Below are 23,258 nucleotides of genomic sequence, written 5' to 3' on the forward strand. Positions count from 1 at the left end.
GGAAAGCAGCTCGGTTAGCTCAGTGCTCGGACTATTTGGTACGAAAAGTTAAAGCTAATGCAGGTTTAAAAACATACAAGGCAAAAAGTTCCTGACAGGAACGCTGCTAAAAATTTAGAGGCCAAAAACAGAGCACGGAAATTGAAGTCATGTTTTATAAAAAAAATATTCTTGCTGCATAAGGAATGACGAAACGTATGTTCTGGCAGATTTTTCGCAACTTCCAGGTCAAAAGTTTTATGTTGCTGATGCTCGAGGGAATGTTGAAGAAAAGTTTAGGACCCAAAAGCAGACAAAATTTCCCAGAAAGTTCTTGGTATGGCAAGCAATATGCAGTTGCGGCAAAAGAAGCCAATCATTTGTTACAACGGGCTCTATAAATACCGAAATTTACATCAAGGAATGTTTACAAAAAAGGCTGCTTCCATTCATAAGACTTCATAATGTGTCCACTTATTTTTGGCCTGACTTGGCATCCTGTCACTATGGTAAACAATCCCTTGAGTGGTACAAGAACAATAATGTGGTATTTGTACCAAGAGAGGCAAATCCTCCAAACTGCCGGAGCTAAGGCCAGTGGAGAGTCATTGGGCTCTTGTTAAAAGAGAATTGAAGAGTACAAAAAAGGTGTCCAAAAGTGTGGTAGATTTTAAACGGAGATGGACTACATGTTCGAGCAAAGTGACAGAAAGCACTATAAAAACGTTAATGGAAGGGTTTCCGAAAAGGGTCAAAATTTCATCACTAGTGATTAAAACTATAAAAATATTTTTTTTGTAAATTGTAATAATAATTTGAATCCAATAAAAAAATAAAGCTGTAAGTTTAGTGGTTTCTTTTTTATAAACATATATGTATGTTAAGAATTTTTCGATCTCACTCCTTACATAGGTAACTAACAAGGTTTCTTTATTTATGTTTCAAGTGCTGGGCCTTTGAGAATCATGCTTTTACTCTGTGTGTAATGCACAGTCAGAATTTGGGATACTGCGACTCAAAGAGTTTGCTGATAATGATAATACAGATAAATTATCAAACTTCTTTTTTATATGTTATACTTCCAGTAATTAAAAAGTTTCTTTATCTAACAACTGTCGGCTGTGCCTTTGAGAACCATGCATGAACCATGCACATCGTAATAACTGTGGAAAAATAGGCAAGAATGGCGATTAGATTGTGCCCTTAAGTTCATATTGGACTTTTTGTAATCAAAGGATGTGTAGTGGCTGATCGTGTCTAAAAATTTCGACTTCTCAAATGTCATTCGGACCGTTCCTTCACAAAAGGTTTGTTGGCTATTAGATCAAAAGGTTTGTTGGCTATTAGATCTAATTGGTAATGGCGGTACTGATGTTGAGATAGGACAACTGATGAAGGAGAAATATCTGGATAGTTTTCGCGACAGAAAGGATATTACTCGTCAGTCACGTTATTCCCAGATATAAGGTTCAAGATGACGATTTTCCGCTTGTACACCATTCTCTTGAAGGCAAAGATTGTTCAAAATTGTATATTCCATTTTAAGTAATAAATATAGAATGCTTTCAAGTTGTTGAAATCTATATATGTAGATTAAGTTGCGCACTTTGAACCACAGCTGAACATATTATTGGTATCTACTGTACGACGGTATGGACAATTCTTAAACAATTATAGAATCATTACATTTATAATAAATTCAGCCACTTTTACAAATATGTATGTATATTGGCATAATATATTCTAAATAATTTGTACATTTGTGTGCATTTATTTCAAAGCTTAAGGACACGAAAATCTCCTCATCGACATTGTCAATGGATTTTGTATGAGCTGCTACGTTTGTTTAAATATCATGACAGGAACAACGCTATTCAAACATTTAATAAACAGAAATGCACAGTGATATTGATTTGTTGAATTTATTTATTATGTGTATAAATAAGAAAAAAACATTTAACTGGCTTTCGAATACAAGAATTTGGCTCCCACTGAAGGTTTTTTTAATCAATCTTTTCATATCAGATATTTTTAGTAGAGTTTGCAGGACCTCAAAAAATGTTTTCAAATGTATTTTTTTTTTGTTTTATTGTCCATATATTTTACCTTTATTTATTGCCTCTGCGACAACTGTGCAATCTCAGATTATGGTTTTTGCAAAATTTTATTATGAAATGTTTTTTTTATTTTACAATTCAAATTTTATTTGAATTTAATCAACTGCTGCTGCTATTATCATTCCTGCCTCAAAAGTGGTAGTCAGTCACTGAAGTAGTTTAACAAATACCCAGTGAACTTTAACACGAGGCAATAATAAAAATACAAGCAGAACATATATGGACAGACAGATATAATCTAAATAAAATCACTATGTACATTCACTATTTATTGTACCTACTTTCTATTTATATGCCGACAAACGTCCAAAAAGACAAGCTTAAACTATAATAAAAAAAAAAAAAAACAAAAAAACAAAAAAAAAAAAAAAACAATAAACAAATGCTGCAACAACTACTACAGAATGTATGATGTATTTCTATATGTGTCATTATCCTTAAACACAAACGTATATTCAACATAGAGCAACTCGTGTTTAAATGTGCAGTCGGTGAATAATGAGGATTAAAATCAAAACAGATTTATTCACTCATACAAAAACATCCTTTTTTTGTTTGTATTTATCTCTCTATCCTCTTGTTGAATGAATTTGCTCCTTCATTGAGGCTGTATTTATAGTTATGTGAGTGAGTGTATGTATTAGTTTTGAGATAACAAGGATTTATTCTTGCTGCAGTTGTGTTGTGGAAGTGGTAGTCGTAGTGGAGAAGTGATGTTTATGATGAGGTTAAGAACTTTGAGAACCAAAACACCTTGTTCTTGTTGTGGACCAGCAGAAAGTAAAATTTACACTTACAGAAAAATTTGGAAAATTTAACAGTTTTTTAAAATACGAACACGGATACCTCAATGGAATACTTAATTACTCTTATAGTCCTCTTAATATTTTCATTGCTACTGTAAACTTGCAGTGAACAATTCATTCACAATAGTTGTTTTGTATACTACAGCTGTTTATTGCTTACAAAATTCCATCAGAAAATTTTACAACAGAAGAAACAGCAAAACAAAATTCCATTAGAAAATTTTACAACTGGGATTTTTTTTGCAGGTCATAAAAGTAATTGAACGAAAATAGTGAAGAGGGAACATATTTCACGTGAAATGTTAATATTTCTATGCGTATCCCTACAGTGGTGTAAGGGTATAAAACCTATATATCATAAAATTTCTTTCTGTGTATCAATTGTTGGCCTTAAGCCGCATTAAAACCATATAAACTTGATATATTTGAAATAAATAAATGAAAAACCGAAAGGGTTGTGGAAGGGGTTAAATAAAACTGTACTGTAAGTTGACAATTATTGTCCAAAACAATTATCATCGAAAAACATTTGATGTTTTAAGACCTTAAAAACTTATTTTTTCTAAAAGATTAATTCCTAATGACAGCTAAACATTGTCACACATATGTTCAAATAAGATGTGTGTCTGTGTCGGTGAGTAATTTATTTAATTAATTATATTAATATGGGTAATGTCTCCATATTAAACAACTTATTACAATTAATAATATATAAATATGGTTATCGTTTTAGGCAGAGAAAACATATATTTTTAGGGGTCTCAGGAGATAATTTCAATAATTATTTTTTTTTTTATTAGTCTATCAAGTTATTGCCACACTTTAATATAACTCTATAAAGTCCCAGTTAGTTTATTTGTTAAGCTTTTGTAAACATTTATAAATGTAAATTGTCTATAAAGTTGGTAAATAAATTTATTTACATGGGTGTTTTTTTTAATATTTCAATTTTGCCGAATTCTTAAAATCATATCAAAGAAGCCGATAAATCAATATTGAAATAAATTGAATCCATTAAATATGAACAATAAATAAAAAGTTAAGACTGATAAACAAATGCTGAACTTGAAAATTGTTTAGGCGTTATTTTTAAATCGTTTACACTTTCATGGTTAAATTGATCGAATAAAAAGCATCAATATTAATAGAAAACCCACCAAAACACATTTCTCAAAAGTTATTGATGAATAAATTATTATTTCAGGTTCGAGTTCAACTCCTACTTGCGGCAGGAAAATTTTTCAAATTGTAAATGGTATTTTTAGAATATAGAAAATTTTATTTTTAGATACTAGCAGAATGGAATGCATATTTAATGTCACTTGTAAACTCACAAGTTTGAAGTTTAATTTTGCAAAGTGATCCAATATATAAGGTCATTTTGGATCGATTTTTTAAAATTTGTTATGACGATTAACTCATTCATTAGACCCTGTGGCATGGCATATATCGTCCTTTCCTTTTTCACTGTGTGGGTTGATTTGCCAAACGTGCTCGCTTTGCAATAAACATTCCGGATAAAACGATCTACACAAATGGACATTTATAATGGATTATGCCATTCAAATATTCACTGATGGATAAAATACAATCACAGGGGCAGGATGTGGTATTCATTCGGAACAATCGAACTGTCTGAAGGACTCCCTGACTACTGTGTGTACTCCAGGCTGAAATTACGGCCATAAAAATTGCTATAGAATAGCTGTGTAGCAAAGCAGCTATTAAATCCGTCGGGATTTGTAAAGTTGTCCAAGAATGCCGGACGTCTCTTGAAGAGATAACGAGACATTTTAAAAACACTTGTTTAGAAAATCTAACCTAAACGGATATTGCACGGACAAACTTTGCCATAGACCTGTCAAGATCCAGTCTCAGAATCCTTATCGCGATCATATAAGGACACTGACATCTGGGAATACATGCGCATAGGCTACAACTTCTTTCATACAATGATTTCTGCATACGCTACAATGATGATGTTGATGCCATTGCCCAGCTTTTACCGACTTAAGACAGGTAAAGTCTACGAACAATAGTATATAAAACCTGATTATCAAATGAACATCTGGTAGAGATCCACAACTTCATTCAGAGAACCAAAAGGCTGAAATAATTACAAGAAATCAAATCTTTCTAATTTTCCTGGAATTTATTCAATATTATTTCGCTGCAACATCGGCGTATTTTACGTAAAAGAAAAACAACTTATTGCAAACAAACTCCAATCTATCGCTGACAGAAGAAGGAAAATTAAACCACTTGTTTGTCCTAAACGGATATTGCACGGACAAACTTTGCCATAGACCTGTTTAAGATCCAATCTCAGACTTCTTTCATACAATGATTTCTGCATACGCTGCAATGATGCCATTGCTCAGCTTTTACCGACTTAAGACAGGTAATGTCTACGAACAATAGTAGATTAAACCTGCTTATCAAATGAACAGTGTGTACTGTGATATTTAATAGCACAAAAATAAAATCTGGCTTCTTGGAAGATTAGCACCTTCCCGAGCCGTGATACATACTTATTAAGGTAATTTGAACTAAATCATACCTGGATACTTAAAATTTTCAATTAGATACATTTTTTTAAAACAATTCAAAACATTCTGCACACATTTTTTAAACAAATTTAACATTTTATAAATTAATATAAATAAAATCGTCCTCTTTATACACTAACAACTCTCATTGCCACAATAATCCATTAAAAATAATTTCAACAATTCAAATATATTGCCTATATTTACAAAATTAGTTTCTTGTATTTTTAATTTAACATAAACTAAAGTTTTCGAGATACAAAATACACATTTACTCAATCAAATTGAAAATAATATTTATGCAAAAAGGGAATATTTATATGATGCTCTTCTATCATACTTATACTCACGAATATGGATTTTAAGTTCATAATTATCTATAATATACTCGTATGTCGATAAAAAACTGCAAAACAATGTTCTATACTAGCCTTGATGAACTCTATAATTATAGGGCCTCATTTGGCCCTAGCCGTATAAAAAGCATCTAATTCACATTCTAATTTTTGTAACAGGTGTAAGGTAAATAAAGTTACATTTCGATTAAAGGAATGTTTTTTATGTTTATGGCAATTAATCAAATTAATATAATTTTTATGAACATTTTAATAATCAAAGGAAAAATATATTCATTGAAGTTTTGAAATTAAATATTACATATTTTATTAAGAAATATGTATGTACTTAATTTTGAAATTCATGTTTATTAACGGATATTCATTTAAAATTTCAACGTTAAAGTTTATTATTTTTTGTAGTGAACTTACCTGATGTAAAGCTATAAAGTCTTTTAGATCCCGCCATTTACTCTCATACAACGAACGCCTCGAATACATTCGTTGAATAATTGCAGTGACGTTTCCAAACACCACAGCATGCATTAGTGCTGCAAAAATATAATAAATACAATAATTCATTTATATCACTGACAACTATAGTCTAATTTTAGTATAGGAAAATTGGAAGATGCATTTCGTAAGATATCCTTGACTGAGGAACTTTTTTGATTTTTATCCTTACATATTTAAAAACAAGTAGCATATGATACCCCTACAAAGCATTTATATTATTTACCTTAATTCCGAAATTTTTTTCAGAATTTTTGAAAAAATAGTTTTATAAAGAGGGCTTATATGGAGGCGAGGGTAAATATGGGCCTCCTTACAAATTTTAGTATATAGCTTTTCGTTTTCATTAGAATTATGTATGCTGAATTTCATCGTAAAGTTTTATGTGGGCTAGGTAAAATAATGGACCAATCGATTTCAATAGGCTTTGGCGTTGAGCCGACACGTATGGTCCAAATTTCATCAAAATATTTTGAAAATTACGACCTGTACCTTGTACACAAGGTTTGTACTAAAAGTAGCATTTTATAATGCCGATAATAATGGACCGATCTTAATCATTTTCAATAGACTTCGCCCCCGGGACAATAGAAGATCATGTACCAAATTTCATTGAATTATCTTCTAAATTGCGACCTATAGTTTAATTACAAGGTTTACATGGATGGACGGTCATAGCTAAATTATTCTGGGCCGATTGGTATACTTTAAGGTGGGTATAGGACCAATATTATTGTGTGTTACAAACATCAGCACAAACCTGATGTTTGTTTAAAGATTAACCTATACAATATATTGTATATTGTATAGGTTAATCTTTAAACCATAAATGATGAAACAGAACACGACCGTAACATAAAACAAAAACGCTGCCAGAAAAACAATTAACAGCTTGATATCAATTGGAACCACAACCGAAGCTGACAATGAGTTTTCATACATTTTGTATGTAGAGCAAAATATTGTATTGCGACATTGTGGTTGAGATAGATTCTATCAGCGTTACCGTTGTGAGACTAAAGTCACAATTTGACCCTTTTTCAAGTTCCTTGCCACTTTTTGTGGCCCCTTGTCAATATTAACTAAATTTGCAACTTTTTCGCCTCTGGCCACACACACCATAAAAAAGGATGGGGATTCTTTTTGTCATCCCGTTTGTAACACATCGAAATATAGGTGTAAGAAGTATATATATTTTGGGACGTTATTGAATTCTAAAACGATCCAGTCATGTCCGTCTTTTTGTTAAAAGAGATAGAGACCGAAGGAAAGAACCTAGAGAGTTGTAATTTTTCTCAAATTTTTCCTATAGGTACGGTTTGTATAATAGGCAATATTAGCCAACGAGCCCCATAAAAGTGCCCCCATTTTCTCAATGGTTATATTTTTCGTATTTATAGATTGGCAATTTTTATTCAAACATATAATGGCAGAACATCTAACGGGTAAATGATAACAAGAGGTTGAGATAAACTAGTTTTTTTTTTTACAAAAATGTATAAGGATTGGAAAATATCCCTATTTCCTATTACAGAAAAATGCTTAAACGCTAAATACTGGCATAACCAACATATTTGATATTGACACTACCCATAGGACCTTTTTCTCCAACATAAAATAAAATTTGTCATAAGTACATTTTAAAGAAACTAAAATATTCCTACTAATATTTATGTGGATCGGTCTATAAATGTTCTTACCTCCATTGTAAAATTCCAGAAATAGTATTGATATTCAATTAATTACACTTTAAGTGTGTCAAAAATGCACAGAAAACGCCGTGACACCTAAACTTAATTTTGGGTAGTAGAATCTAGTGGTATACTTCGTTTTAAAAAAATGAGTTAAAATCGGTAGATATTGCTTTTTAAAGTAAGAACTTTAATGAGGTGATATTTTATTTTTTTAAATTTTGAAAAAAAAAAACTTTTTTATTGGTCCTAAATGAACCAAATTTATAAAATTATCTTAGAATTTGCGGCTAGGCGTTGGGTCCATAAATTTTATAAAATAATAAAAATAAAAGTAGTAAAATAATAAAAATAAAAGTAGTAAATAAGCTCAACGAATTGATTTATGCTTTTATACAAATCTATTTCTGTCTATTTGTCTGTTATAGGCATGAAAGGGCCCACAAATAGTAAGCATGGAAGGTGCAATTTTTCAAACAAATTCTGAGTTTGTAAGTATTTGATATTCAAAATTGAATATCCTTAATATGCTGAAACTTTAAAGGTTAGCTGTAAACGTTTTAGAATCTTCTTAGCCTCAGTGTATTTTATTTCGAAAATATATTGTGCGAAAAATACAGGGGTACATAATACTATGTAACAAATTTTGGGGGTTCGATTCTTTTCTGAAAAGATCAACGGAAAATGAAAGTCGACAATTATTAGATCCAATTCGTCCAAAGGGGTTTAAATTTATATTATAGAAAATTTAAAGGCATTTTAAACTAAGCTATTTTCAGGAAAATTTTGTTACATGTAATATTAAAAATTTTGAGCTAACCTTTTCTGATTTCGACGAAATTCGGTACATAGATACAAAATTTAAAGTTCAAAAAATTTCCAAATTCTTTACAATTTTAACCATTTTAGACTGTAATTAATGCCTACACGCAGAGAAAAAACATGGTTCGGCATGATTAGGACAACTATTCCATGTTTTTTGTAACAATATTTTGTTGTCATAACCAAACAATTGTTATTTTTATTGAACTTCATCAATATTTTAGTTACTGAAAACATTTATATGTTTATGACAATTATAAATTTGAGAATGATTCTCTGAAAAATGATTATTTTTACAACAAAAAAATAATGATAAATATGTAAACATATTATATTCTTTAGAATTATTTAAACTATCAAATAATCATTAAATGGTAGGATTTTACACGCTTATGCATATAATTTTTAAGATATAAGTAAAATACGTTTACTATTAAAAATATTTTGGTATCGCCATTTTTATATCAGTTGTATAGTTTATCCGTACTAGATCGGATTAAATAAATTGTTAAACAAACGCAGTGTTAAAATAATTGTGAAAAATAAATATCTAAAAATATACAATTTATTCCTTTTGGTTTGATGAGAATAACGAATGTTATAAACACAGAATGGAGTTGCTTAATTTACTAGTTCTTATTTTACTACGGAAGCATTCCACATGGGAAACATACAAATACAAATTATACAGTACAGAAAAAATAAAAATTTTGAAACATTAAACTGCTAAATAAATTTAACAAATACTAAACAAAAAATCGTGTTATTATAACTTTTTTCTATACAAAAATAGAGACAGAAGTTCATAATTGATCTGTCTATAAAATTACATATGGTAAGTACATATGTATGTATATACATAATTGAATAGTCTAAAAAAGAACATTCTAATTCGGTGCGTATAGATATAGTTTTATTTCTACAACAATAAAACACGTATTCTTACCCTACAATTACACAATCGGTAACATTTGCTCTTCCACAGGTTATTTGCACATAAATTGTATAGAAACAAAACTTCTTTTAGTTTTTGATATTCTTTAACCTGAATGTGTTTTCACAAAAAAATAAAAACAAAAACAATGTACACGTATATTCCTATTGGAATGTACCATATACATGTGTATGTGCTTTTTGTTCTCTCTAATTCTCTCAGTAAACATGAGAGTGAGCATGATGATTTAGCTTCCCTGTTACCTAGCCCCCTCATCTAAAAGATGCACAAAATTTTGTCAATTTTAAATACACTGTGTGCAACATCTTCATATATTTAGAGTCTTTGATAAAACTATGTTATGATGAAATATTTGGACTATATTTAATCATAATATGATAGAATATTATACTAATAATGATCATAATATGATATTTCTTGATAGTAAACTTTAACCATAATTCTAACCATAATATGTTGCTCTTAGATTATGGTTACCACAACTATATTTTTTCTCTGCGTGTATGTAGTAGTATTACAATATTTTATTTGAATACTATTGTTTTAAAATAAGGATATATTAAAAACGGTATCTTCCATTTTCATTACTCCTTTATAACACTATAAACAACATATAAAAAATAAGAGTTGGACCATGAAGGGACAAATTAAATTAAATTAAAGCCCACAAAGTATAAACATTAATAAATTTAAATATTTATGACCTTAAATAGTCAAATATATTGACTTATTTCATTGGAATATATACATATAAATCTTAAAGCTTAAAGACTATAAAAACGCAAAAATAAAATTTTGAGTTGGGTCACTTTTGTGCTGGGTGTGCGATTTATGAAAACTTTAAGTGCCTATTTGGGAAAGATTTTGTTGCATTTAAATACAAATGATTTGACCTACGTTAACTCTTTATTTGTTAAAAATCCCCATTCAGAACGACATTTTTCCAAAAAATCCCCTTTTTGTGCGACTTTTCAAAATTTTTCAACGGCAACGCTGGATTCTATTAAATGTTTATTGTGCTCTCTGGCGATCTTCTCATTGATGTCTTATTTTTTATAGAGTTGCTATATGTTTACAATATTTTGCTAAAAATACTGCAACATTTAAAAAACGGGGTTATTAGAATGCGCATTTTTCGCTATGTGTTACTATTAATGGACGAAATTAAATGAAAAAAATTTAAAAAAATAGAAAAAATATTATGTCTGTTCCCGTATTTCATTCAGAATAATATCATAATGATTTCTAATAATTTTATAAAAAATTATTTTAAACAAAATATTTTTTTTTATATTTTTTCTTATAAACGCCAAAAAAAGTTAATTCTTAGATCGCTTTTTTGTGTGATTTGTCCAATTGTAACTAAGCTGTCAAGCTATAGTGGTAACTACAAATTCTCTCTTTTTTTCTCGTTGCATGAAAATATTTTCAAAGTATGTTGAGAGAATGAGTATTACTGAATTCTATTTCACAAGTGCATTCTACAACTTTGTGTGGAAGAAGCACTATGCGCCGCTATGATTTTCTCCATAAATGGCTGAAATTTGTTTAGATATTATGGTAGTAAAATATGAGAATGTGTATTAATATTATATTGTGTTAAAACATACCTCCAATCAGCATCATTACAATTGAAAACACCTTTTCTGCTGTTGTATTTGCGGACACATTTCCAAATCCGACGGAAGTTAAACTGGTAAAAGTAAAATACAGAGCTGTAGAGTATGCTTCAGCATTTGTAATATTTGAAACTGGTATTTTTAATCTCTCAGCTAATGCATGCATCCAACCTAAAAGAAAAAAATAAATTGTGGTGTACAATTTAGTGTTCGGAAAACATTTAAACAGCGGAATTGTTTTTAAAATTATTTAAAGTTGTGTTAATATTGTAGCATAAAACATGTATCGCTTATGCCGACAGAATATTGAAAAAGCAATTAATAATAATATCATATTACAAAGTCGATAAAACAGTCAATACTTTAAATATTTTACTGATCGGGGCTTTGTTTGTATATTTTTCTTGCGTTCAATGTTCTGTCCAATTGTTACACTATCCATTTTATGAATAATTCTATGTAAGCAATTAATTACTATATAATCTAAGAACTTTTTCAATAAACACACACTTCGCTTAACACAAGAGAGCTGTAATTTAGCTCTTGCGAAAAATTAAGATTGAACTAAACATCTTTTAATTGCATAGTTCTATATGGCGATCCTGCCAGATTTTTTGGAGTGCTAAAAAATAAAAAGCACCCAAAAAGAATAAAAAAGACCTTGGGTGTGCTGTTTTAAAGCACCTGAAGGCATTTTTTATTATAAAAAGTCTTTTGGAGTGCCAGAAAATAAAAGAGCACCCAAAAGCAAAATTGTGGTTCCTGGCGGACAGCTAAGTTTCCGTCAGAAGTCTGTACGGCCAAAATACAGAATGGGTACACCACGCCCAAAGCCATAACACTAGAGGAGGAGCCACCGCCTCCTTTAAACCAGGCGTCGGTCATGTGGGAAAAGATCGATGGAATCGATCTTCTATTAAAAACAAATGATTTAAAAAAATAATGACAATAATAATAATTATAATAGATATTGTGCATTCAGTTGCACATTTAGGTCAGTAGGCGTTAATCGCCATTTGACAAATATAAATATTTTAAGAACAATGAATAATAAAAATAATATAAAGAATATTTAAGTTTTCAAGTTCAATTAAAATTTTTAAGGTCCTTTTCAATGGGAAAACACCAATCCAAAATAGAAAATCCTTCGGCCAATGTGGTCAATGAAGTAGAGGCAGTACAGGGAAATACAAATCTTGAATTAATTGAATGTTGTTTAATACTAACAACTGTTTTAATAGGTTTAAATACAATGTTGCGTCTTTACGCCTTACATAATAAAAGATTAAAGAAGAAATATACAAGCCGAGCTAACGATTTGGATAGAATATAGATGAAGTGGTCGGATATAGTAAAAAAGGTTAGAATAATTAATTAATTATGAATCTGTTCCTCTATAAGACCAGGTAATAATAAAGTTTTTAAATGCTCCATAAATCATAAAAATTATATATTATTTAAGGAAAAAACGAGGGGATCCTACTGTCAACATGATACGAGCATTGGCTTACGAACAAACTGGGACTAATATTTTACAAGTTCATTTTATTTTACAAGAAATCAATTTGTCAGTGCGTTTGGAATAATATTGGTGAAAATTGCGGTAATTGAAACCATACTTTTCATTTTAAACAGTTGTTTGCTTCTACTGTTAGATAGGGCCGTTTGCGTTTCAGGTGACGATATGTTCCTTAGTAAATCTTTTATAAAACCTTGTAAAATGTATATAAAAATAAAAGTTTGCAATTTGTTGTTGTTTTTGTCAATTAAAGATGACGAACCTATTCAAATGAGCCGAAAAAAATATTGTTCAAAAACGTAGTATTTTAGAAAAAAAAATTAAAAATCTGCTATTAGGTATTGCGCTTATTTTTGTCTTACTGCTGATACCTATGACATCATGTTATTATTTAAAATTTTAATATTACTAATTAGTCTATTAGTTTTTGCAAAAAATTAATTTGAATGTAAAGAAAACAGTGAACCTATTTAAGTGAGCGGGAGTGTATAATCGACCAACGAAACAGCGTTTTCTAATAGACACAGGTGCAGATATCGTAGTATTAAAGACTATTGCCACAAAAAAATCGCAATCAATCACCAACAAAACTTTTTGCAGCCAACAATTCATACACACAACGTTAAAGGAATACTAGACCTTTAACAATGCGTTCAGCATTTTCAAAAATTATCACTTTATTGACACAATTTAACATATAAAGTGTTTCATAAATTGTAAAGAAACTTGAATATTATATGCCTAAAATTTTATGGACTTTTTAAGAATTATAAATATTGCTAGCACAAAAATTCAAAAAAAAAATATTAAAAATAAATCTAAAATAGAAAAGAAGGCCAGAAAATTTTTTTCAATCAATTAAAAAATTACTTGAACTAATTAAAAATTTAATCAAAATTTACATTTTAGTTTCAAACAGTTTCAAAAAACGAGATAATTAAGATAAATAAAAATTTGTTTAAATAAAAAATAAAGAAAATTAAAACATGTTAATTGAAAATAAACTACCGATAATTTTTTCTGTGTAAGTTCTCGTGAACAATTAGTATCTCCAAATGTGTATTTGTGACAAGAATTTCTTGGACATTCTATATCGTATCACGGTACTCGACTTTTACCCAACAAAATTAATGTTATTAAGAACTTTCCACCTCCAATTAGCATGCAAACTTAAACGTTTTTTAGTCATGTTAAGTTTTTATAGCAGATTCATTCCACATGCAATTCACCATCAACAACCACTTATTTCTTTTATTAACGCTAATAAGAAGAATTACCGCTCAGTTATTTTCTGAAGAGACTGAAGAGACATTGCAACTTTTTGAACTGTGCAAACAAGACTTAGTAAACCCTGCACCTGAAGCTAAAATCATTTTATGTACAGATGCATTTAATATAGGCAGGGGAGCAGTAATCCATCAAATAGTAAATAATCAACACCAACCGCAGGCATTATTTTCAATGTTTAGTGAAACCAAAAAAAGTACAGCTTTTTAACATTTTAGATACCTCCGTAAAGGACGTGACTTTACTATTACAACGGATCACACTACGACATTTCAGGAGCAAAAGTGCGACTTTACAATCCAGCAAACTGTCGTTAGTTATTTCAAAAGTTCACAAGTTAGCACATAGTGGTATAAAAATAGACATACTTCTTCATCACTATCAAAATATTTTTTGCCTACAACAAGATTTTAGAACATCAGCATTGATCTCATTGGTCAACTTCCACCCATCAAATTGTTTCTACTATTGTTTAACATATCACAGTGCATGATAATTCACTGTGATATGCTGAACTTTAGCATATCACCCGCAAAGTAATGGAATTATTGAATGAATCCATCGAACTCTTAAGGCTTTAATTATGTGTGACAAAAATGCAAATTAGTCACGCCAACAACCGATAATACTACTCGAATTAAGATTTCTTAACCCTGGATTAAAATACATAGATTTTGACTTTACAATCCAGCAAACTGTCGTTAGTTATTTCAAAAGTTCACAATTTAGCACATAGTGGTATAAAAATAGACATACTTCTTCATCACTATCAAAATATTTTTTGCCTACAACAAGATTTAAGAACATCAGCATTGATCTCATTGGTCAACTTCCACCCATCAAATTGTTTCTACTATTGTTTAACATATCACAGTGAATAATAATTCACTGTGATATGGAATTATTGAATGAATCCATCGAACTCTTAAGGCTTTAATTATGTGTGACAAAAATGCAAATTAGTCACGTCAACTACCGATAATACTACTCGAATTAAGATTTCTTAACCCTGGATTAAAATACATAGATTTTGACTTTGTACAAAATGACAAAGTAAAAAATCTCTAACTCCGCCATATGAAGGCCCATATTTAGTTCTTAATAAATACTTCAAATACTTTAAACTAAAAATTAAAAATAAAGAAGTAAACATTTCCATTATGGGGAAAATCTGGCTATTATATTATTATAGATGTGGGGAACTATATATCATTCAAATTCATAGGTTACATTAAAAACCAAATCAACTTTTGGAAAATTGAAGTAAATACAAAAATGTATGTCTGGAAGCTTACATCATTCAAATCTTAAGTCGGAGGATTTAGTTTGATTGTTTTAGGGTAAAGAATTCAAAATTCATCATCGATTTATTCATACATATTTATACTTTCAATTACAGTGGGAAATTTCTCCTTTTAACTTAGTGTCGTAGCACAGTATAATATAAGCAGAATTTAGCAGCCTTGTTATTAAAATATTTCAAAAAGAAAAAATACATTTTTTATGAAACCAACTTACCAATATCCCATCCGTTTTCATTAAGCATGTTTTCTTTTTCTGCGACGACATACCAGATACATGCCAACCAATGTGCCACTAGTGAAAATAACAGCATCAACAATGTTAAAATCATTGCTGTATATTGTGAATATCTGTCCATTTTTTGCAATAAGCGCAATAGCCGCAACAAACGAGTTAATTTTACGAGATGTATATGTGATTCCTTATAAAACAAGAAAAGACAAAATTTAGATGCTTAATAATTTAATCTTGAAATAAAAAATAAAATTTCATACGTAATAATTCAAAAACATTTACTTAGAAAAAATCTAATTTTCAAAAATGTTACAATATACAATTTTTCATAAAAAGTTTTTAGATTAAGGAAATTTTTGTACAATGAGTGTGTGCCAAATGATAGCAAAGTTCCCACCTTAAAGTATACCAATCGCCTCATAATCACTTTCTGAGTCGATTTAGCTATGTCCGTCTGTCTGTGTTTCCATGTAAACATTGTGCGCACGCTATAGGTCGCAATTTTCAAGATAATTGGATGAAATTTGGCACATACTCTTTTTTTGATTCAAGGACAATCGCTATTGAAAATGGGTGAAATCGGTCCATTTTTTTCATAGCCCCCATACAACCGTCCCCCCAAATTGGGCCTTTAGGCTCATAATTACGTTAAATATTTTATAATGTCAATCAAAATTAGTTTTATAGAACAATAAATGACAATACTAATTTTTATTGTAATCGGGCCTCATTTGACCCTAGCCTTCATACAGACTCCCCTTCAGAAAATTACATTAAGGTCAAAATTAACTTATAATTACTTATAAAACGATTAAAATCTACACAAATGACCTTGAAGTAGACGTAAATTCATATACCGAAATTTATAAGGATAGGCCCATATTTACCCCTTCTCCCCTATGAACCATCTTGTAGAAAATCTCTTTTTTTGTCAACAATAAGTAATAATATTCCACAATTAAACAAATTAAATACTTTATTTAAAAAAAATTCAAAATTTTAACATACTGACTGGTGTAGGGTATCATATGGTCGGCAATGTCCGACTATAAATTCATACTTGTTTTAAAATGAAATGGATTTTAATTTATTTATTTATTAATTTTTTTTGTTTTGTAAATTTTTTATTTTCATTTGTCAGAAATTTATGTAGCCCAATGAGCTAGTAAAATTTTATTCACTTCATATCTATAATGAAATACAAGCCGCTGTCGATATATTTACGGATATCTTACAAGATGCTGTTTCTACACCCCCAGTCACCTTAGGATACTACAAAAATTCGAAATGTCCTAGGAACATTGAGTCTCTAATTAAAGAAAAGAGAACACTCAGGCGTCAATGGCAATAATCGCGATCTCCCAACATAAAGGTTAAACTTAATCAGTGTCAAACAAGACTTCACATCGTCTTAAAAAATAATAAGGAATCTAATCTGAGAAATTATCTCAAAAACTTAGACCCTACTAAGAAAACAGAATATAGTCTCTGGAAAGCTGTTAAACATATGCAATGCCCTATTGCATATGAGTCACCCATACGCCTCCAGAAAATGATACAGATGCTTCTATTAGTGCTAACATTATAAATAATGTGGTTCCACGCCCATTAAAATTCCGGTTCTCTACCGTGAAGACGACAATCAAAGGTCTAAAGGCAGGAAAATCACCTGGTATAGATAAATTACTACCACGATGATAAGTAACCTGCCCAATTCAGCACTGAGAATTATTTTGTTCATCTTTAACTCGATGCTACGTATTGGATATTTCCCTACCTCATGGAAAGTATCCGAAATTGTTATGATACCAAAACCGGGAAAAGATGTTACTCAAGTGACATCATACCGTCCCATTAGCCTGTTGTCTATATTCTCAAAACTTTTTGAAAAGTTATTGCTTGAAAGCCTTATACTACACTTTGACGATAATTGCATTATTCCTGACCATCAGTTTGGTTTCAGAAGAAAACACAGCACTATCGAACAAGTACATCGAATAACTACTCTTATTCGGAAGGCCTTCGAGAGCAAGCAATATTGCTCAGCATTATTCATAGATATTTCTCAAGCTTTCGATAAAGTCTGGCACGATGGACTAATATACAAAATTATCACATTACTACCTGCGAATGTTCACAAACTGCTTAAAAATTATATATATGAAAGATCTTTTCAAATAAGATCTAAAAAAGTGATCTCTTCACGTCGAAAAATATATACAGGAGTACCCCAGGGGAGTATTCTAGATCCGTTCCTATATATTTTATATACTGCAGATATGCCAATGAGCGCACTGACTCACACATCTACATTTGCGGATGATACCGCTTTTGTAAGCATACATGATAACCCTTAAATAGCTTCTGAACAATTCCAGCTTCACATCGGCGAATTGTGGCTGGACAAATGGAAAATAAAGGTCAATGCAACAAATTGTACTCACGTTACATTTACTTTAAGACGAGAAAATTGTCCTCCCGTACAGATAAACAATATAAAAATTCCTGAACAAAGCCATGTGATATCTTCACGTCGAAAAATATCTACAGGAGTACCCCAGGGGAGTATTCTAGATCCGTTCCTATATATTTTATATACTGCAGATATGCCAATGAGCGCACTGACTCACACATCTACATTTGCGGATGATACCGCTTTTGTAAGCATACATGATAACCCTTAATAGCTTCTGAACAACTCCAGCTTCACATCGGCGAATTGTGGCTGGACAAATGGAAAATAAAGGTCAATGCAACAAATTGTACTCACGTTACATTTACTTTAAGACGAGAAAATTGTCCTCCCGTACAGATAAACAATATAAAAATTCCTGAACAAAGCCATGTGATATATCTTGGTATCCACCTTGATCGCCGCTTAACAAGGACTCACCACATTGAAGTCAGGGTTACACAAATAAAATTAAAGTCAGCTCAAATGTACTGGCTAATTGGACCACAGTCAGCTCTAGACTTGGAATACAAAGTGCTTTTGTACAAAATAGTTATAAAACCTATATGGCTATATGGCATTCAACTGTGGGGAACAGCCTCCTCATCTAATGTTGAAAAATTACAAAGAAAGCAGTCAGCACTGTTAAGGTCTATAACAGGTGCTCCGTGGTACATTCGCAATAGTAATATTCATAGGGATCTCAATGTCCCCATAATACGCGAGGAGATCAAATTCTCTTGTTTAACCTACTTGTCGAAACTAATGGATCACCCAAATCCCCTTGCCAGGGAGTTGCTGTCATTTGAGGGTCATAGACGACTGAGAAGAACGGAAACATTGGATTTTGCCAGATAATCAAATTATCGAGAACTTTGGTTGAAATTGCATTGGCAATAACAACGTTAGTTATAATTTAGGTTAAGATTTTAATACTTATTGTAAATTTCTACATAAGAAAGATTCAATAAAGAATAAATAAAATGAAAAAAAACAAGTGCTATATTCGGCTGTGCCGAATCTTATATACCCTTCACCATGGTGTAATTTAAACATCTTTTATAAATTTAAAATTTTTTCCCGACTACATTTTTATTAAAAAAGAACAACAACAACGCTAAACGAAATAAAACACAAAAAAATACACAAGGCATCTAAACCAACAGACATCTAAACATACATAACGAAAAACACAGAAAAACAAAAATAACAACGCAATGACTCCAACAGCATCCAAACCAAGGGTGCCCAATCCCTATGCGCTTGGTACTCTTTTGTTTTTGTAAATGCGCTTAGCTATAGACAGTGTGTTTTCTATACACTTATATGCGCTTAACACTAGCAATACGTTGTTGTTCTTAACAGTATGCAAGCAAGAGTAAAACAACAACACTTTCGTATTCATTGCTGGTAAACATTGACGAGACGTAGATTTTGTTTTTGTTTATCGTTTATATTATAATTTTCAGACAAATAATGATATGATAGGATTGCGAAGACATCATCGATTTTAAACTTTGTGCAACTAAAGGTAAGGTAATTATATGAAATATAGGTTTTTAAAATGCTCACTTTTATGCATAAACAGCTATTTTATAGATATTTAAAAATGTTCATATTTATATTATATTATTATCAACCGTTCTCACAACAAGTAATTTATTTGCCAGGAAAAAACCATCGAAAACTTTTTTTGAAAATTAATTTTAACACTATTATTTTTTCAGTTACAAAACCTTCCAGATCCTTCTTCCTATCAAAAAGATGAAAGTTTATCAGTTTTTCAAAACGTTGCTCAAATAGTATATGAAAATTAATACAAAACTCAATATAAATACTATATTAAACAAGTAAGAGTGTTATATTCGGCTATGCCGAATCTTTTATACCCACCATCAAATCACTGCCATATAAATGAACTTTTATATTTTGAATATTTTATTATTATATATCGGTATTAATGAGAACATCAGGGTAACATTTGAAAGAGGTCCATTAATGGGGTTTTACTATTGACAGTGCTAATTTTTATAGGGAGTAGGGTTATTTATACATATATATATATATGGACCAATTCTCATAAAAGTCTGTAGGAAGATTTCAGTTCCTTATTTGTTTAAAATTTCATCGATCTACTTGTATTTTGAAGCCATTAAGGAGCAATAAAGTCATAAAATATGGTAGAGAGATTTTAAATCAAAATTGTTTTATGTCGAGTTGCCTTGCGGTATTCATATTTTTCGCGTCATTTTCTGGGGCGGAATTTATATGAGGTGGTGTTATTATGGACTGATCCTCATAAAATTTGATAGAGAGATTTCAAATACATCTACACACACACGTGTACATCTTTTTCTATATTCAGTGTTGTTGTTGCTTTTATAACAATTTTTTGATGAAATTTTCAGAGGTTGTCTCGGATTTTTGCTATATCTCCGTTATTTACCGACCGATTTTGCATATTTTAAATAGCGATCTTCTCGACAGCATGTCTAATAGAATTATTGAAGATTCGGATCTCGCCGATATCTGGGGTCCTCTAAAAACTGATTTCAACAGGCAGACGGACAGACAGACAGACGGACATGGCTTAATCGACTCCGCTATTTATAAGGATCCAGAATAATATACTTTATAGGGTCGGAAAATTATATTATAGAAATTACAAACGGAATGACCTTTTACCTTCTCACGAAGGTAAAAGGTATAAAAAACAAGTAAGAGTGCTATATTCGGCATAAACATATTAGTTTTATAAATTTTAAATTTTCCCCGTCTACATTATTACTAAACCAAAAGAAAAACAAAATGAACAACAACAACGCTAAACGAAATAAAAAACAAAATTCACAAGGCATCTAAGCAGACATCTATACACACATAACGAAAAACACAGAAAAACAAAACCAATATAAACAACGCAATAAAACCAACCTACATCAAAATATACGAACAGAATTTACAAAAACAAAACAAAAAGAAAATACACAACTCAATGACGCCAATAGCATCCAAACATAAAAAATACACAGCTGAATAAAACAAATACATCTACACACTCACGTGTGCATCTTTATCCAATTCTCAGTGTTGTTGTTGCTTTTTAACAAAGCATGAAAAATATGTGGCTTTTTTGATGAAATTTTCAGAGGTTTTCTCGGATTTTTGCTCATATCTCCGTTATTTATAGACCGATTTTGCTGATTTTAAATAGCGATCTTCTCGAAAGCATGTCTAACTGAATTATTGAAGATTCGGATCTCGCCGATATCTGGGGACCTCTAAAAACTGATTTCAACAGACGGACATGGCTTAATCGACTCCGCTATCTATAAGGATCCAGAATATATATACTTTATAGGGTCGGAAAATTATATTATAGAAATTACCAACGGAATGACAAACTTATATATACCCTTCTCTCGAAGGTAAAGGGTATAAAAAATATCTATCAAAAATTTACTTTTAACAGTAAATTGCTATCGTTTGGCACACACTCAATATTACAATATTATCATTGTTCCCACAAAGTATGTTATGTGTTTGTTTTATTTTCTAATTACTTGAATTACATTTGACATTATTGTTCAATTCACAATCAAGATGTATATTGTACCTACTAAAGTGTAGTAACAGTGATTGTGAACAGATCTTTGCAGCAGGTCATAAGTTTATGTTCTCAATGAAAAAAACAATCAAAACAAATACACATAACAATGTCAAAAGATAAAAAAATCAAAATATATAAATTAATGTTTAATTAATAATAATAATAAATAAACCAAATTAATTTCTTTGAATTTTCAATTCTTTTATTTTCTTTATTCCTCATTTTAAACTAATAAATAAACTGTTTTTAATAAAATTTTAGTTTTTATGTTTTTGTAAACAGCTGTTTGTTTTTGATTTCAGTTTTACCACGTTTTTTTATGCTAAAATCTTTTTTTGCACATAACGGATTTTGTCCATTATAATTTTCAGACAAATAATGATATGATAGGATTGCGAAGACATCGATTTTTAAACTTTGTGCAACTAAAGGTAAGGTAATTATATGAAATATAGGTTTTTAAAATGCTCACTTGTATGCATAAACAGCTATTTTATAGATATTTAAAAATGTTCATATTTATATTATATTATTATCAACCGTTCTCACAACAAGTAATTTATTTGCCAGGAAAAAACCATCGAAAACTTTTTTTGAAAATTAATTTTAACACTATTATTTTTTCAGTTACAAAACCTTCCAGATCCTTCTTCCTATCAAAAAGATGAAAGTTTATCAGTTTTTCAAAACGTTGCTCAAATAGTATATGAAAATTAATACAAAACTCAATATAAATACTAATTAAAAAATAAATCAAATTTTAGCTATGTTCATATATAGTATCATATGGACGGCCGTTCCCAATTATTCGTTTTTTATTAGTTTTTTTATTTAAAGAACTTTTATAAAAAATATATAACTATTTAAGAATGGTTAATTTATCATAAAATAAATTTATCACTTTTTATAAAAATTAGTATAAAATTTTTTAAAAATTGTTAAAAAAAATAAACATGGAAAAAAACATGAAAACCATTTTTATGAAATTTAATAACACTTTAATTTTTCATCGATTTTTAATAGAATTAAATGCTGAATGCTTGTTAAGATTGGGGGTAGGATGCTATTGTATTGCAAATTAATTTGAAAAAATTCTTTTCGACCATATCCCTAGAAAATTAATTGTTTACAGTTTGAACTATACAGGTATTTTTTAATATCTGTAAAATAGCTCTTTATGCATAAAAGTGAGTATTTAAAAACCCTATATTTCATGTAATTAAATGCACTTTATAAATAATAAAGAAATAAATCTGGCATTTCTAAACGGCTGATCCGATCGGGATAAAATTTGGCGTGAGCATAGCCAAGGAGTATTCGAGTTTAAGTTTTGAAGATGAACCCCACAGATGCTCCAGGGACGGAGCTGTGGCGGCTCAAAGTAGAGTACCTACGACATGTAAAATTTTTAAACTCGTGCCATTTTTTTGTTTTTCACCCAAATACAAAGATTTTTATATTTTCTGAA

The 23,258-nt window shown here is 30.1% G+C and overlaps 1 protein-coding gene across 1 annotated transcript in view; it reads right to left on the reverse strand.

The window, feature by feature from the left end:
• LOC111682897 (potassium voltage-gated channel subfamily H member 8) overlaps positions 1–23,258 on the reverse strand; it is a 227,754-nt gene that overhangs the window by 81,490 nt on the left and 123,006 nt on the right. The window contains exons 8-10 of the mRNA XM_046953397.1: positions 15,711–15,915; positions 11,378–11,557; positions 6,219–6,337 (exon numbers count right to left, since the gene is read on the reverse strand). Of these exons, the coding sequence (XP_046809353.1) occupies positions 6,219–6,337; positions 11,378–11,557; positions 15,711–15,915 (504 nt within the window). The remainder of the gene's footprint in view (positions 1–6,218; positions 6,338–11,377; positions 11,558–15,710; positions 15,916–23,258) is intronic.

The sequence above is a fragment of the Lucilia cuprina genome, chromosome 6 (assembly GCF_022045245.1).
Source record: "Lucilia cuprina isolate Lc7/37 chromosome 6, ASM2204524v1, whole genome shotgun sequence".
Lineage (NCBI taxonomy): Eukaryota > Metazoa > Arthropoda > Insecta > Diptera > Calliphoridae > Lucilia > Lucilia cuprina.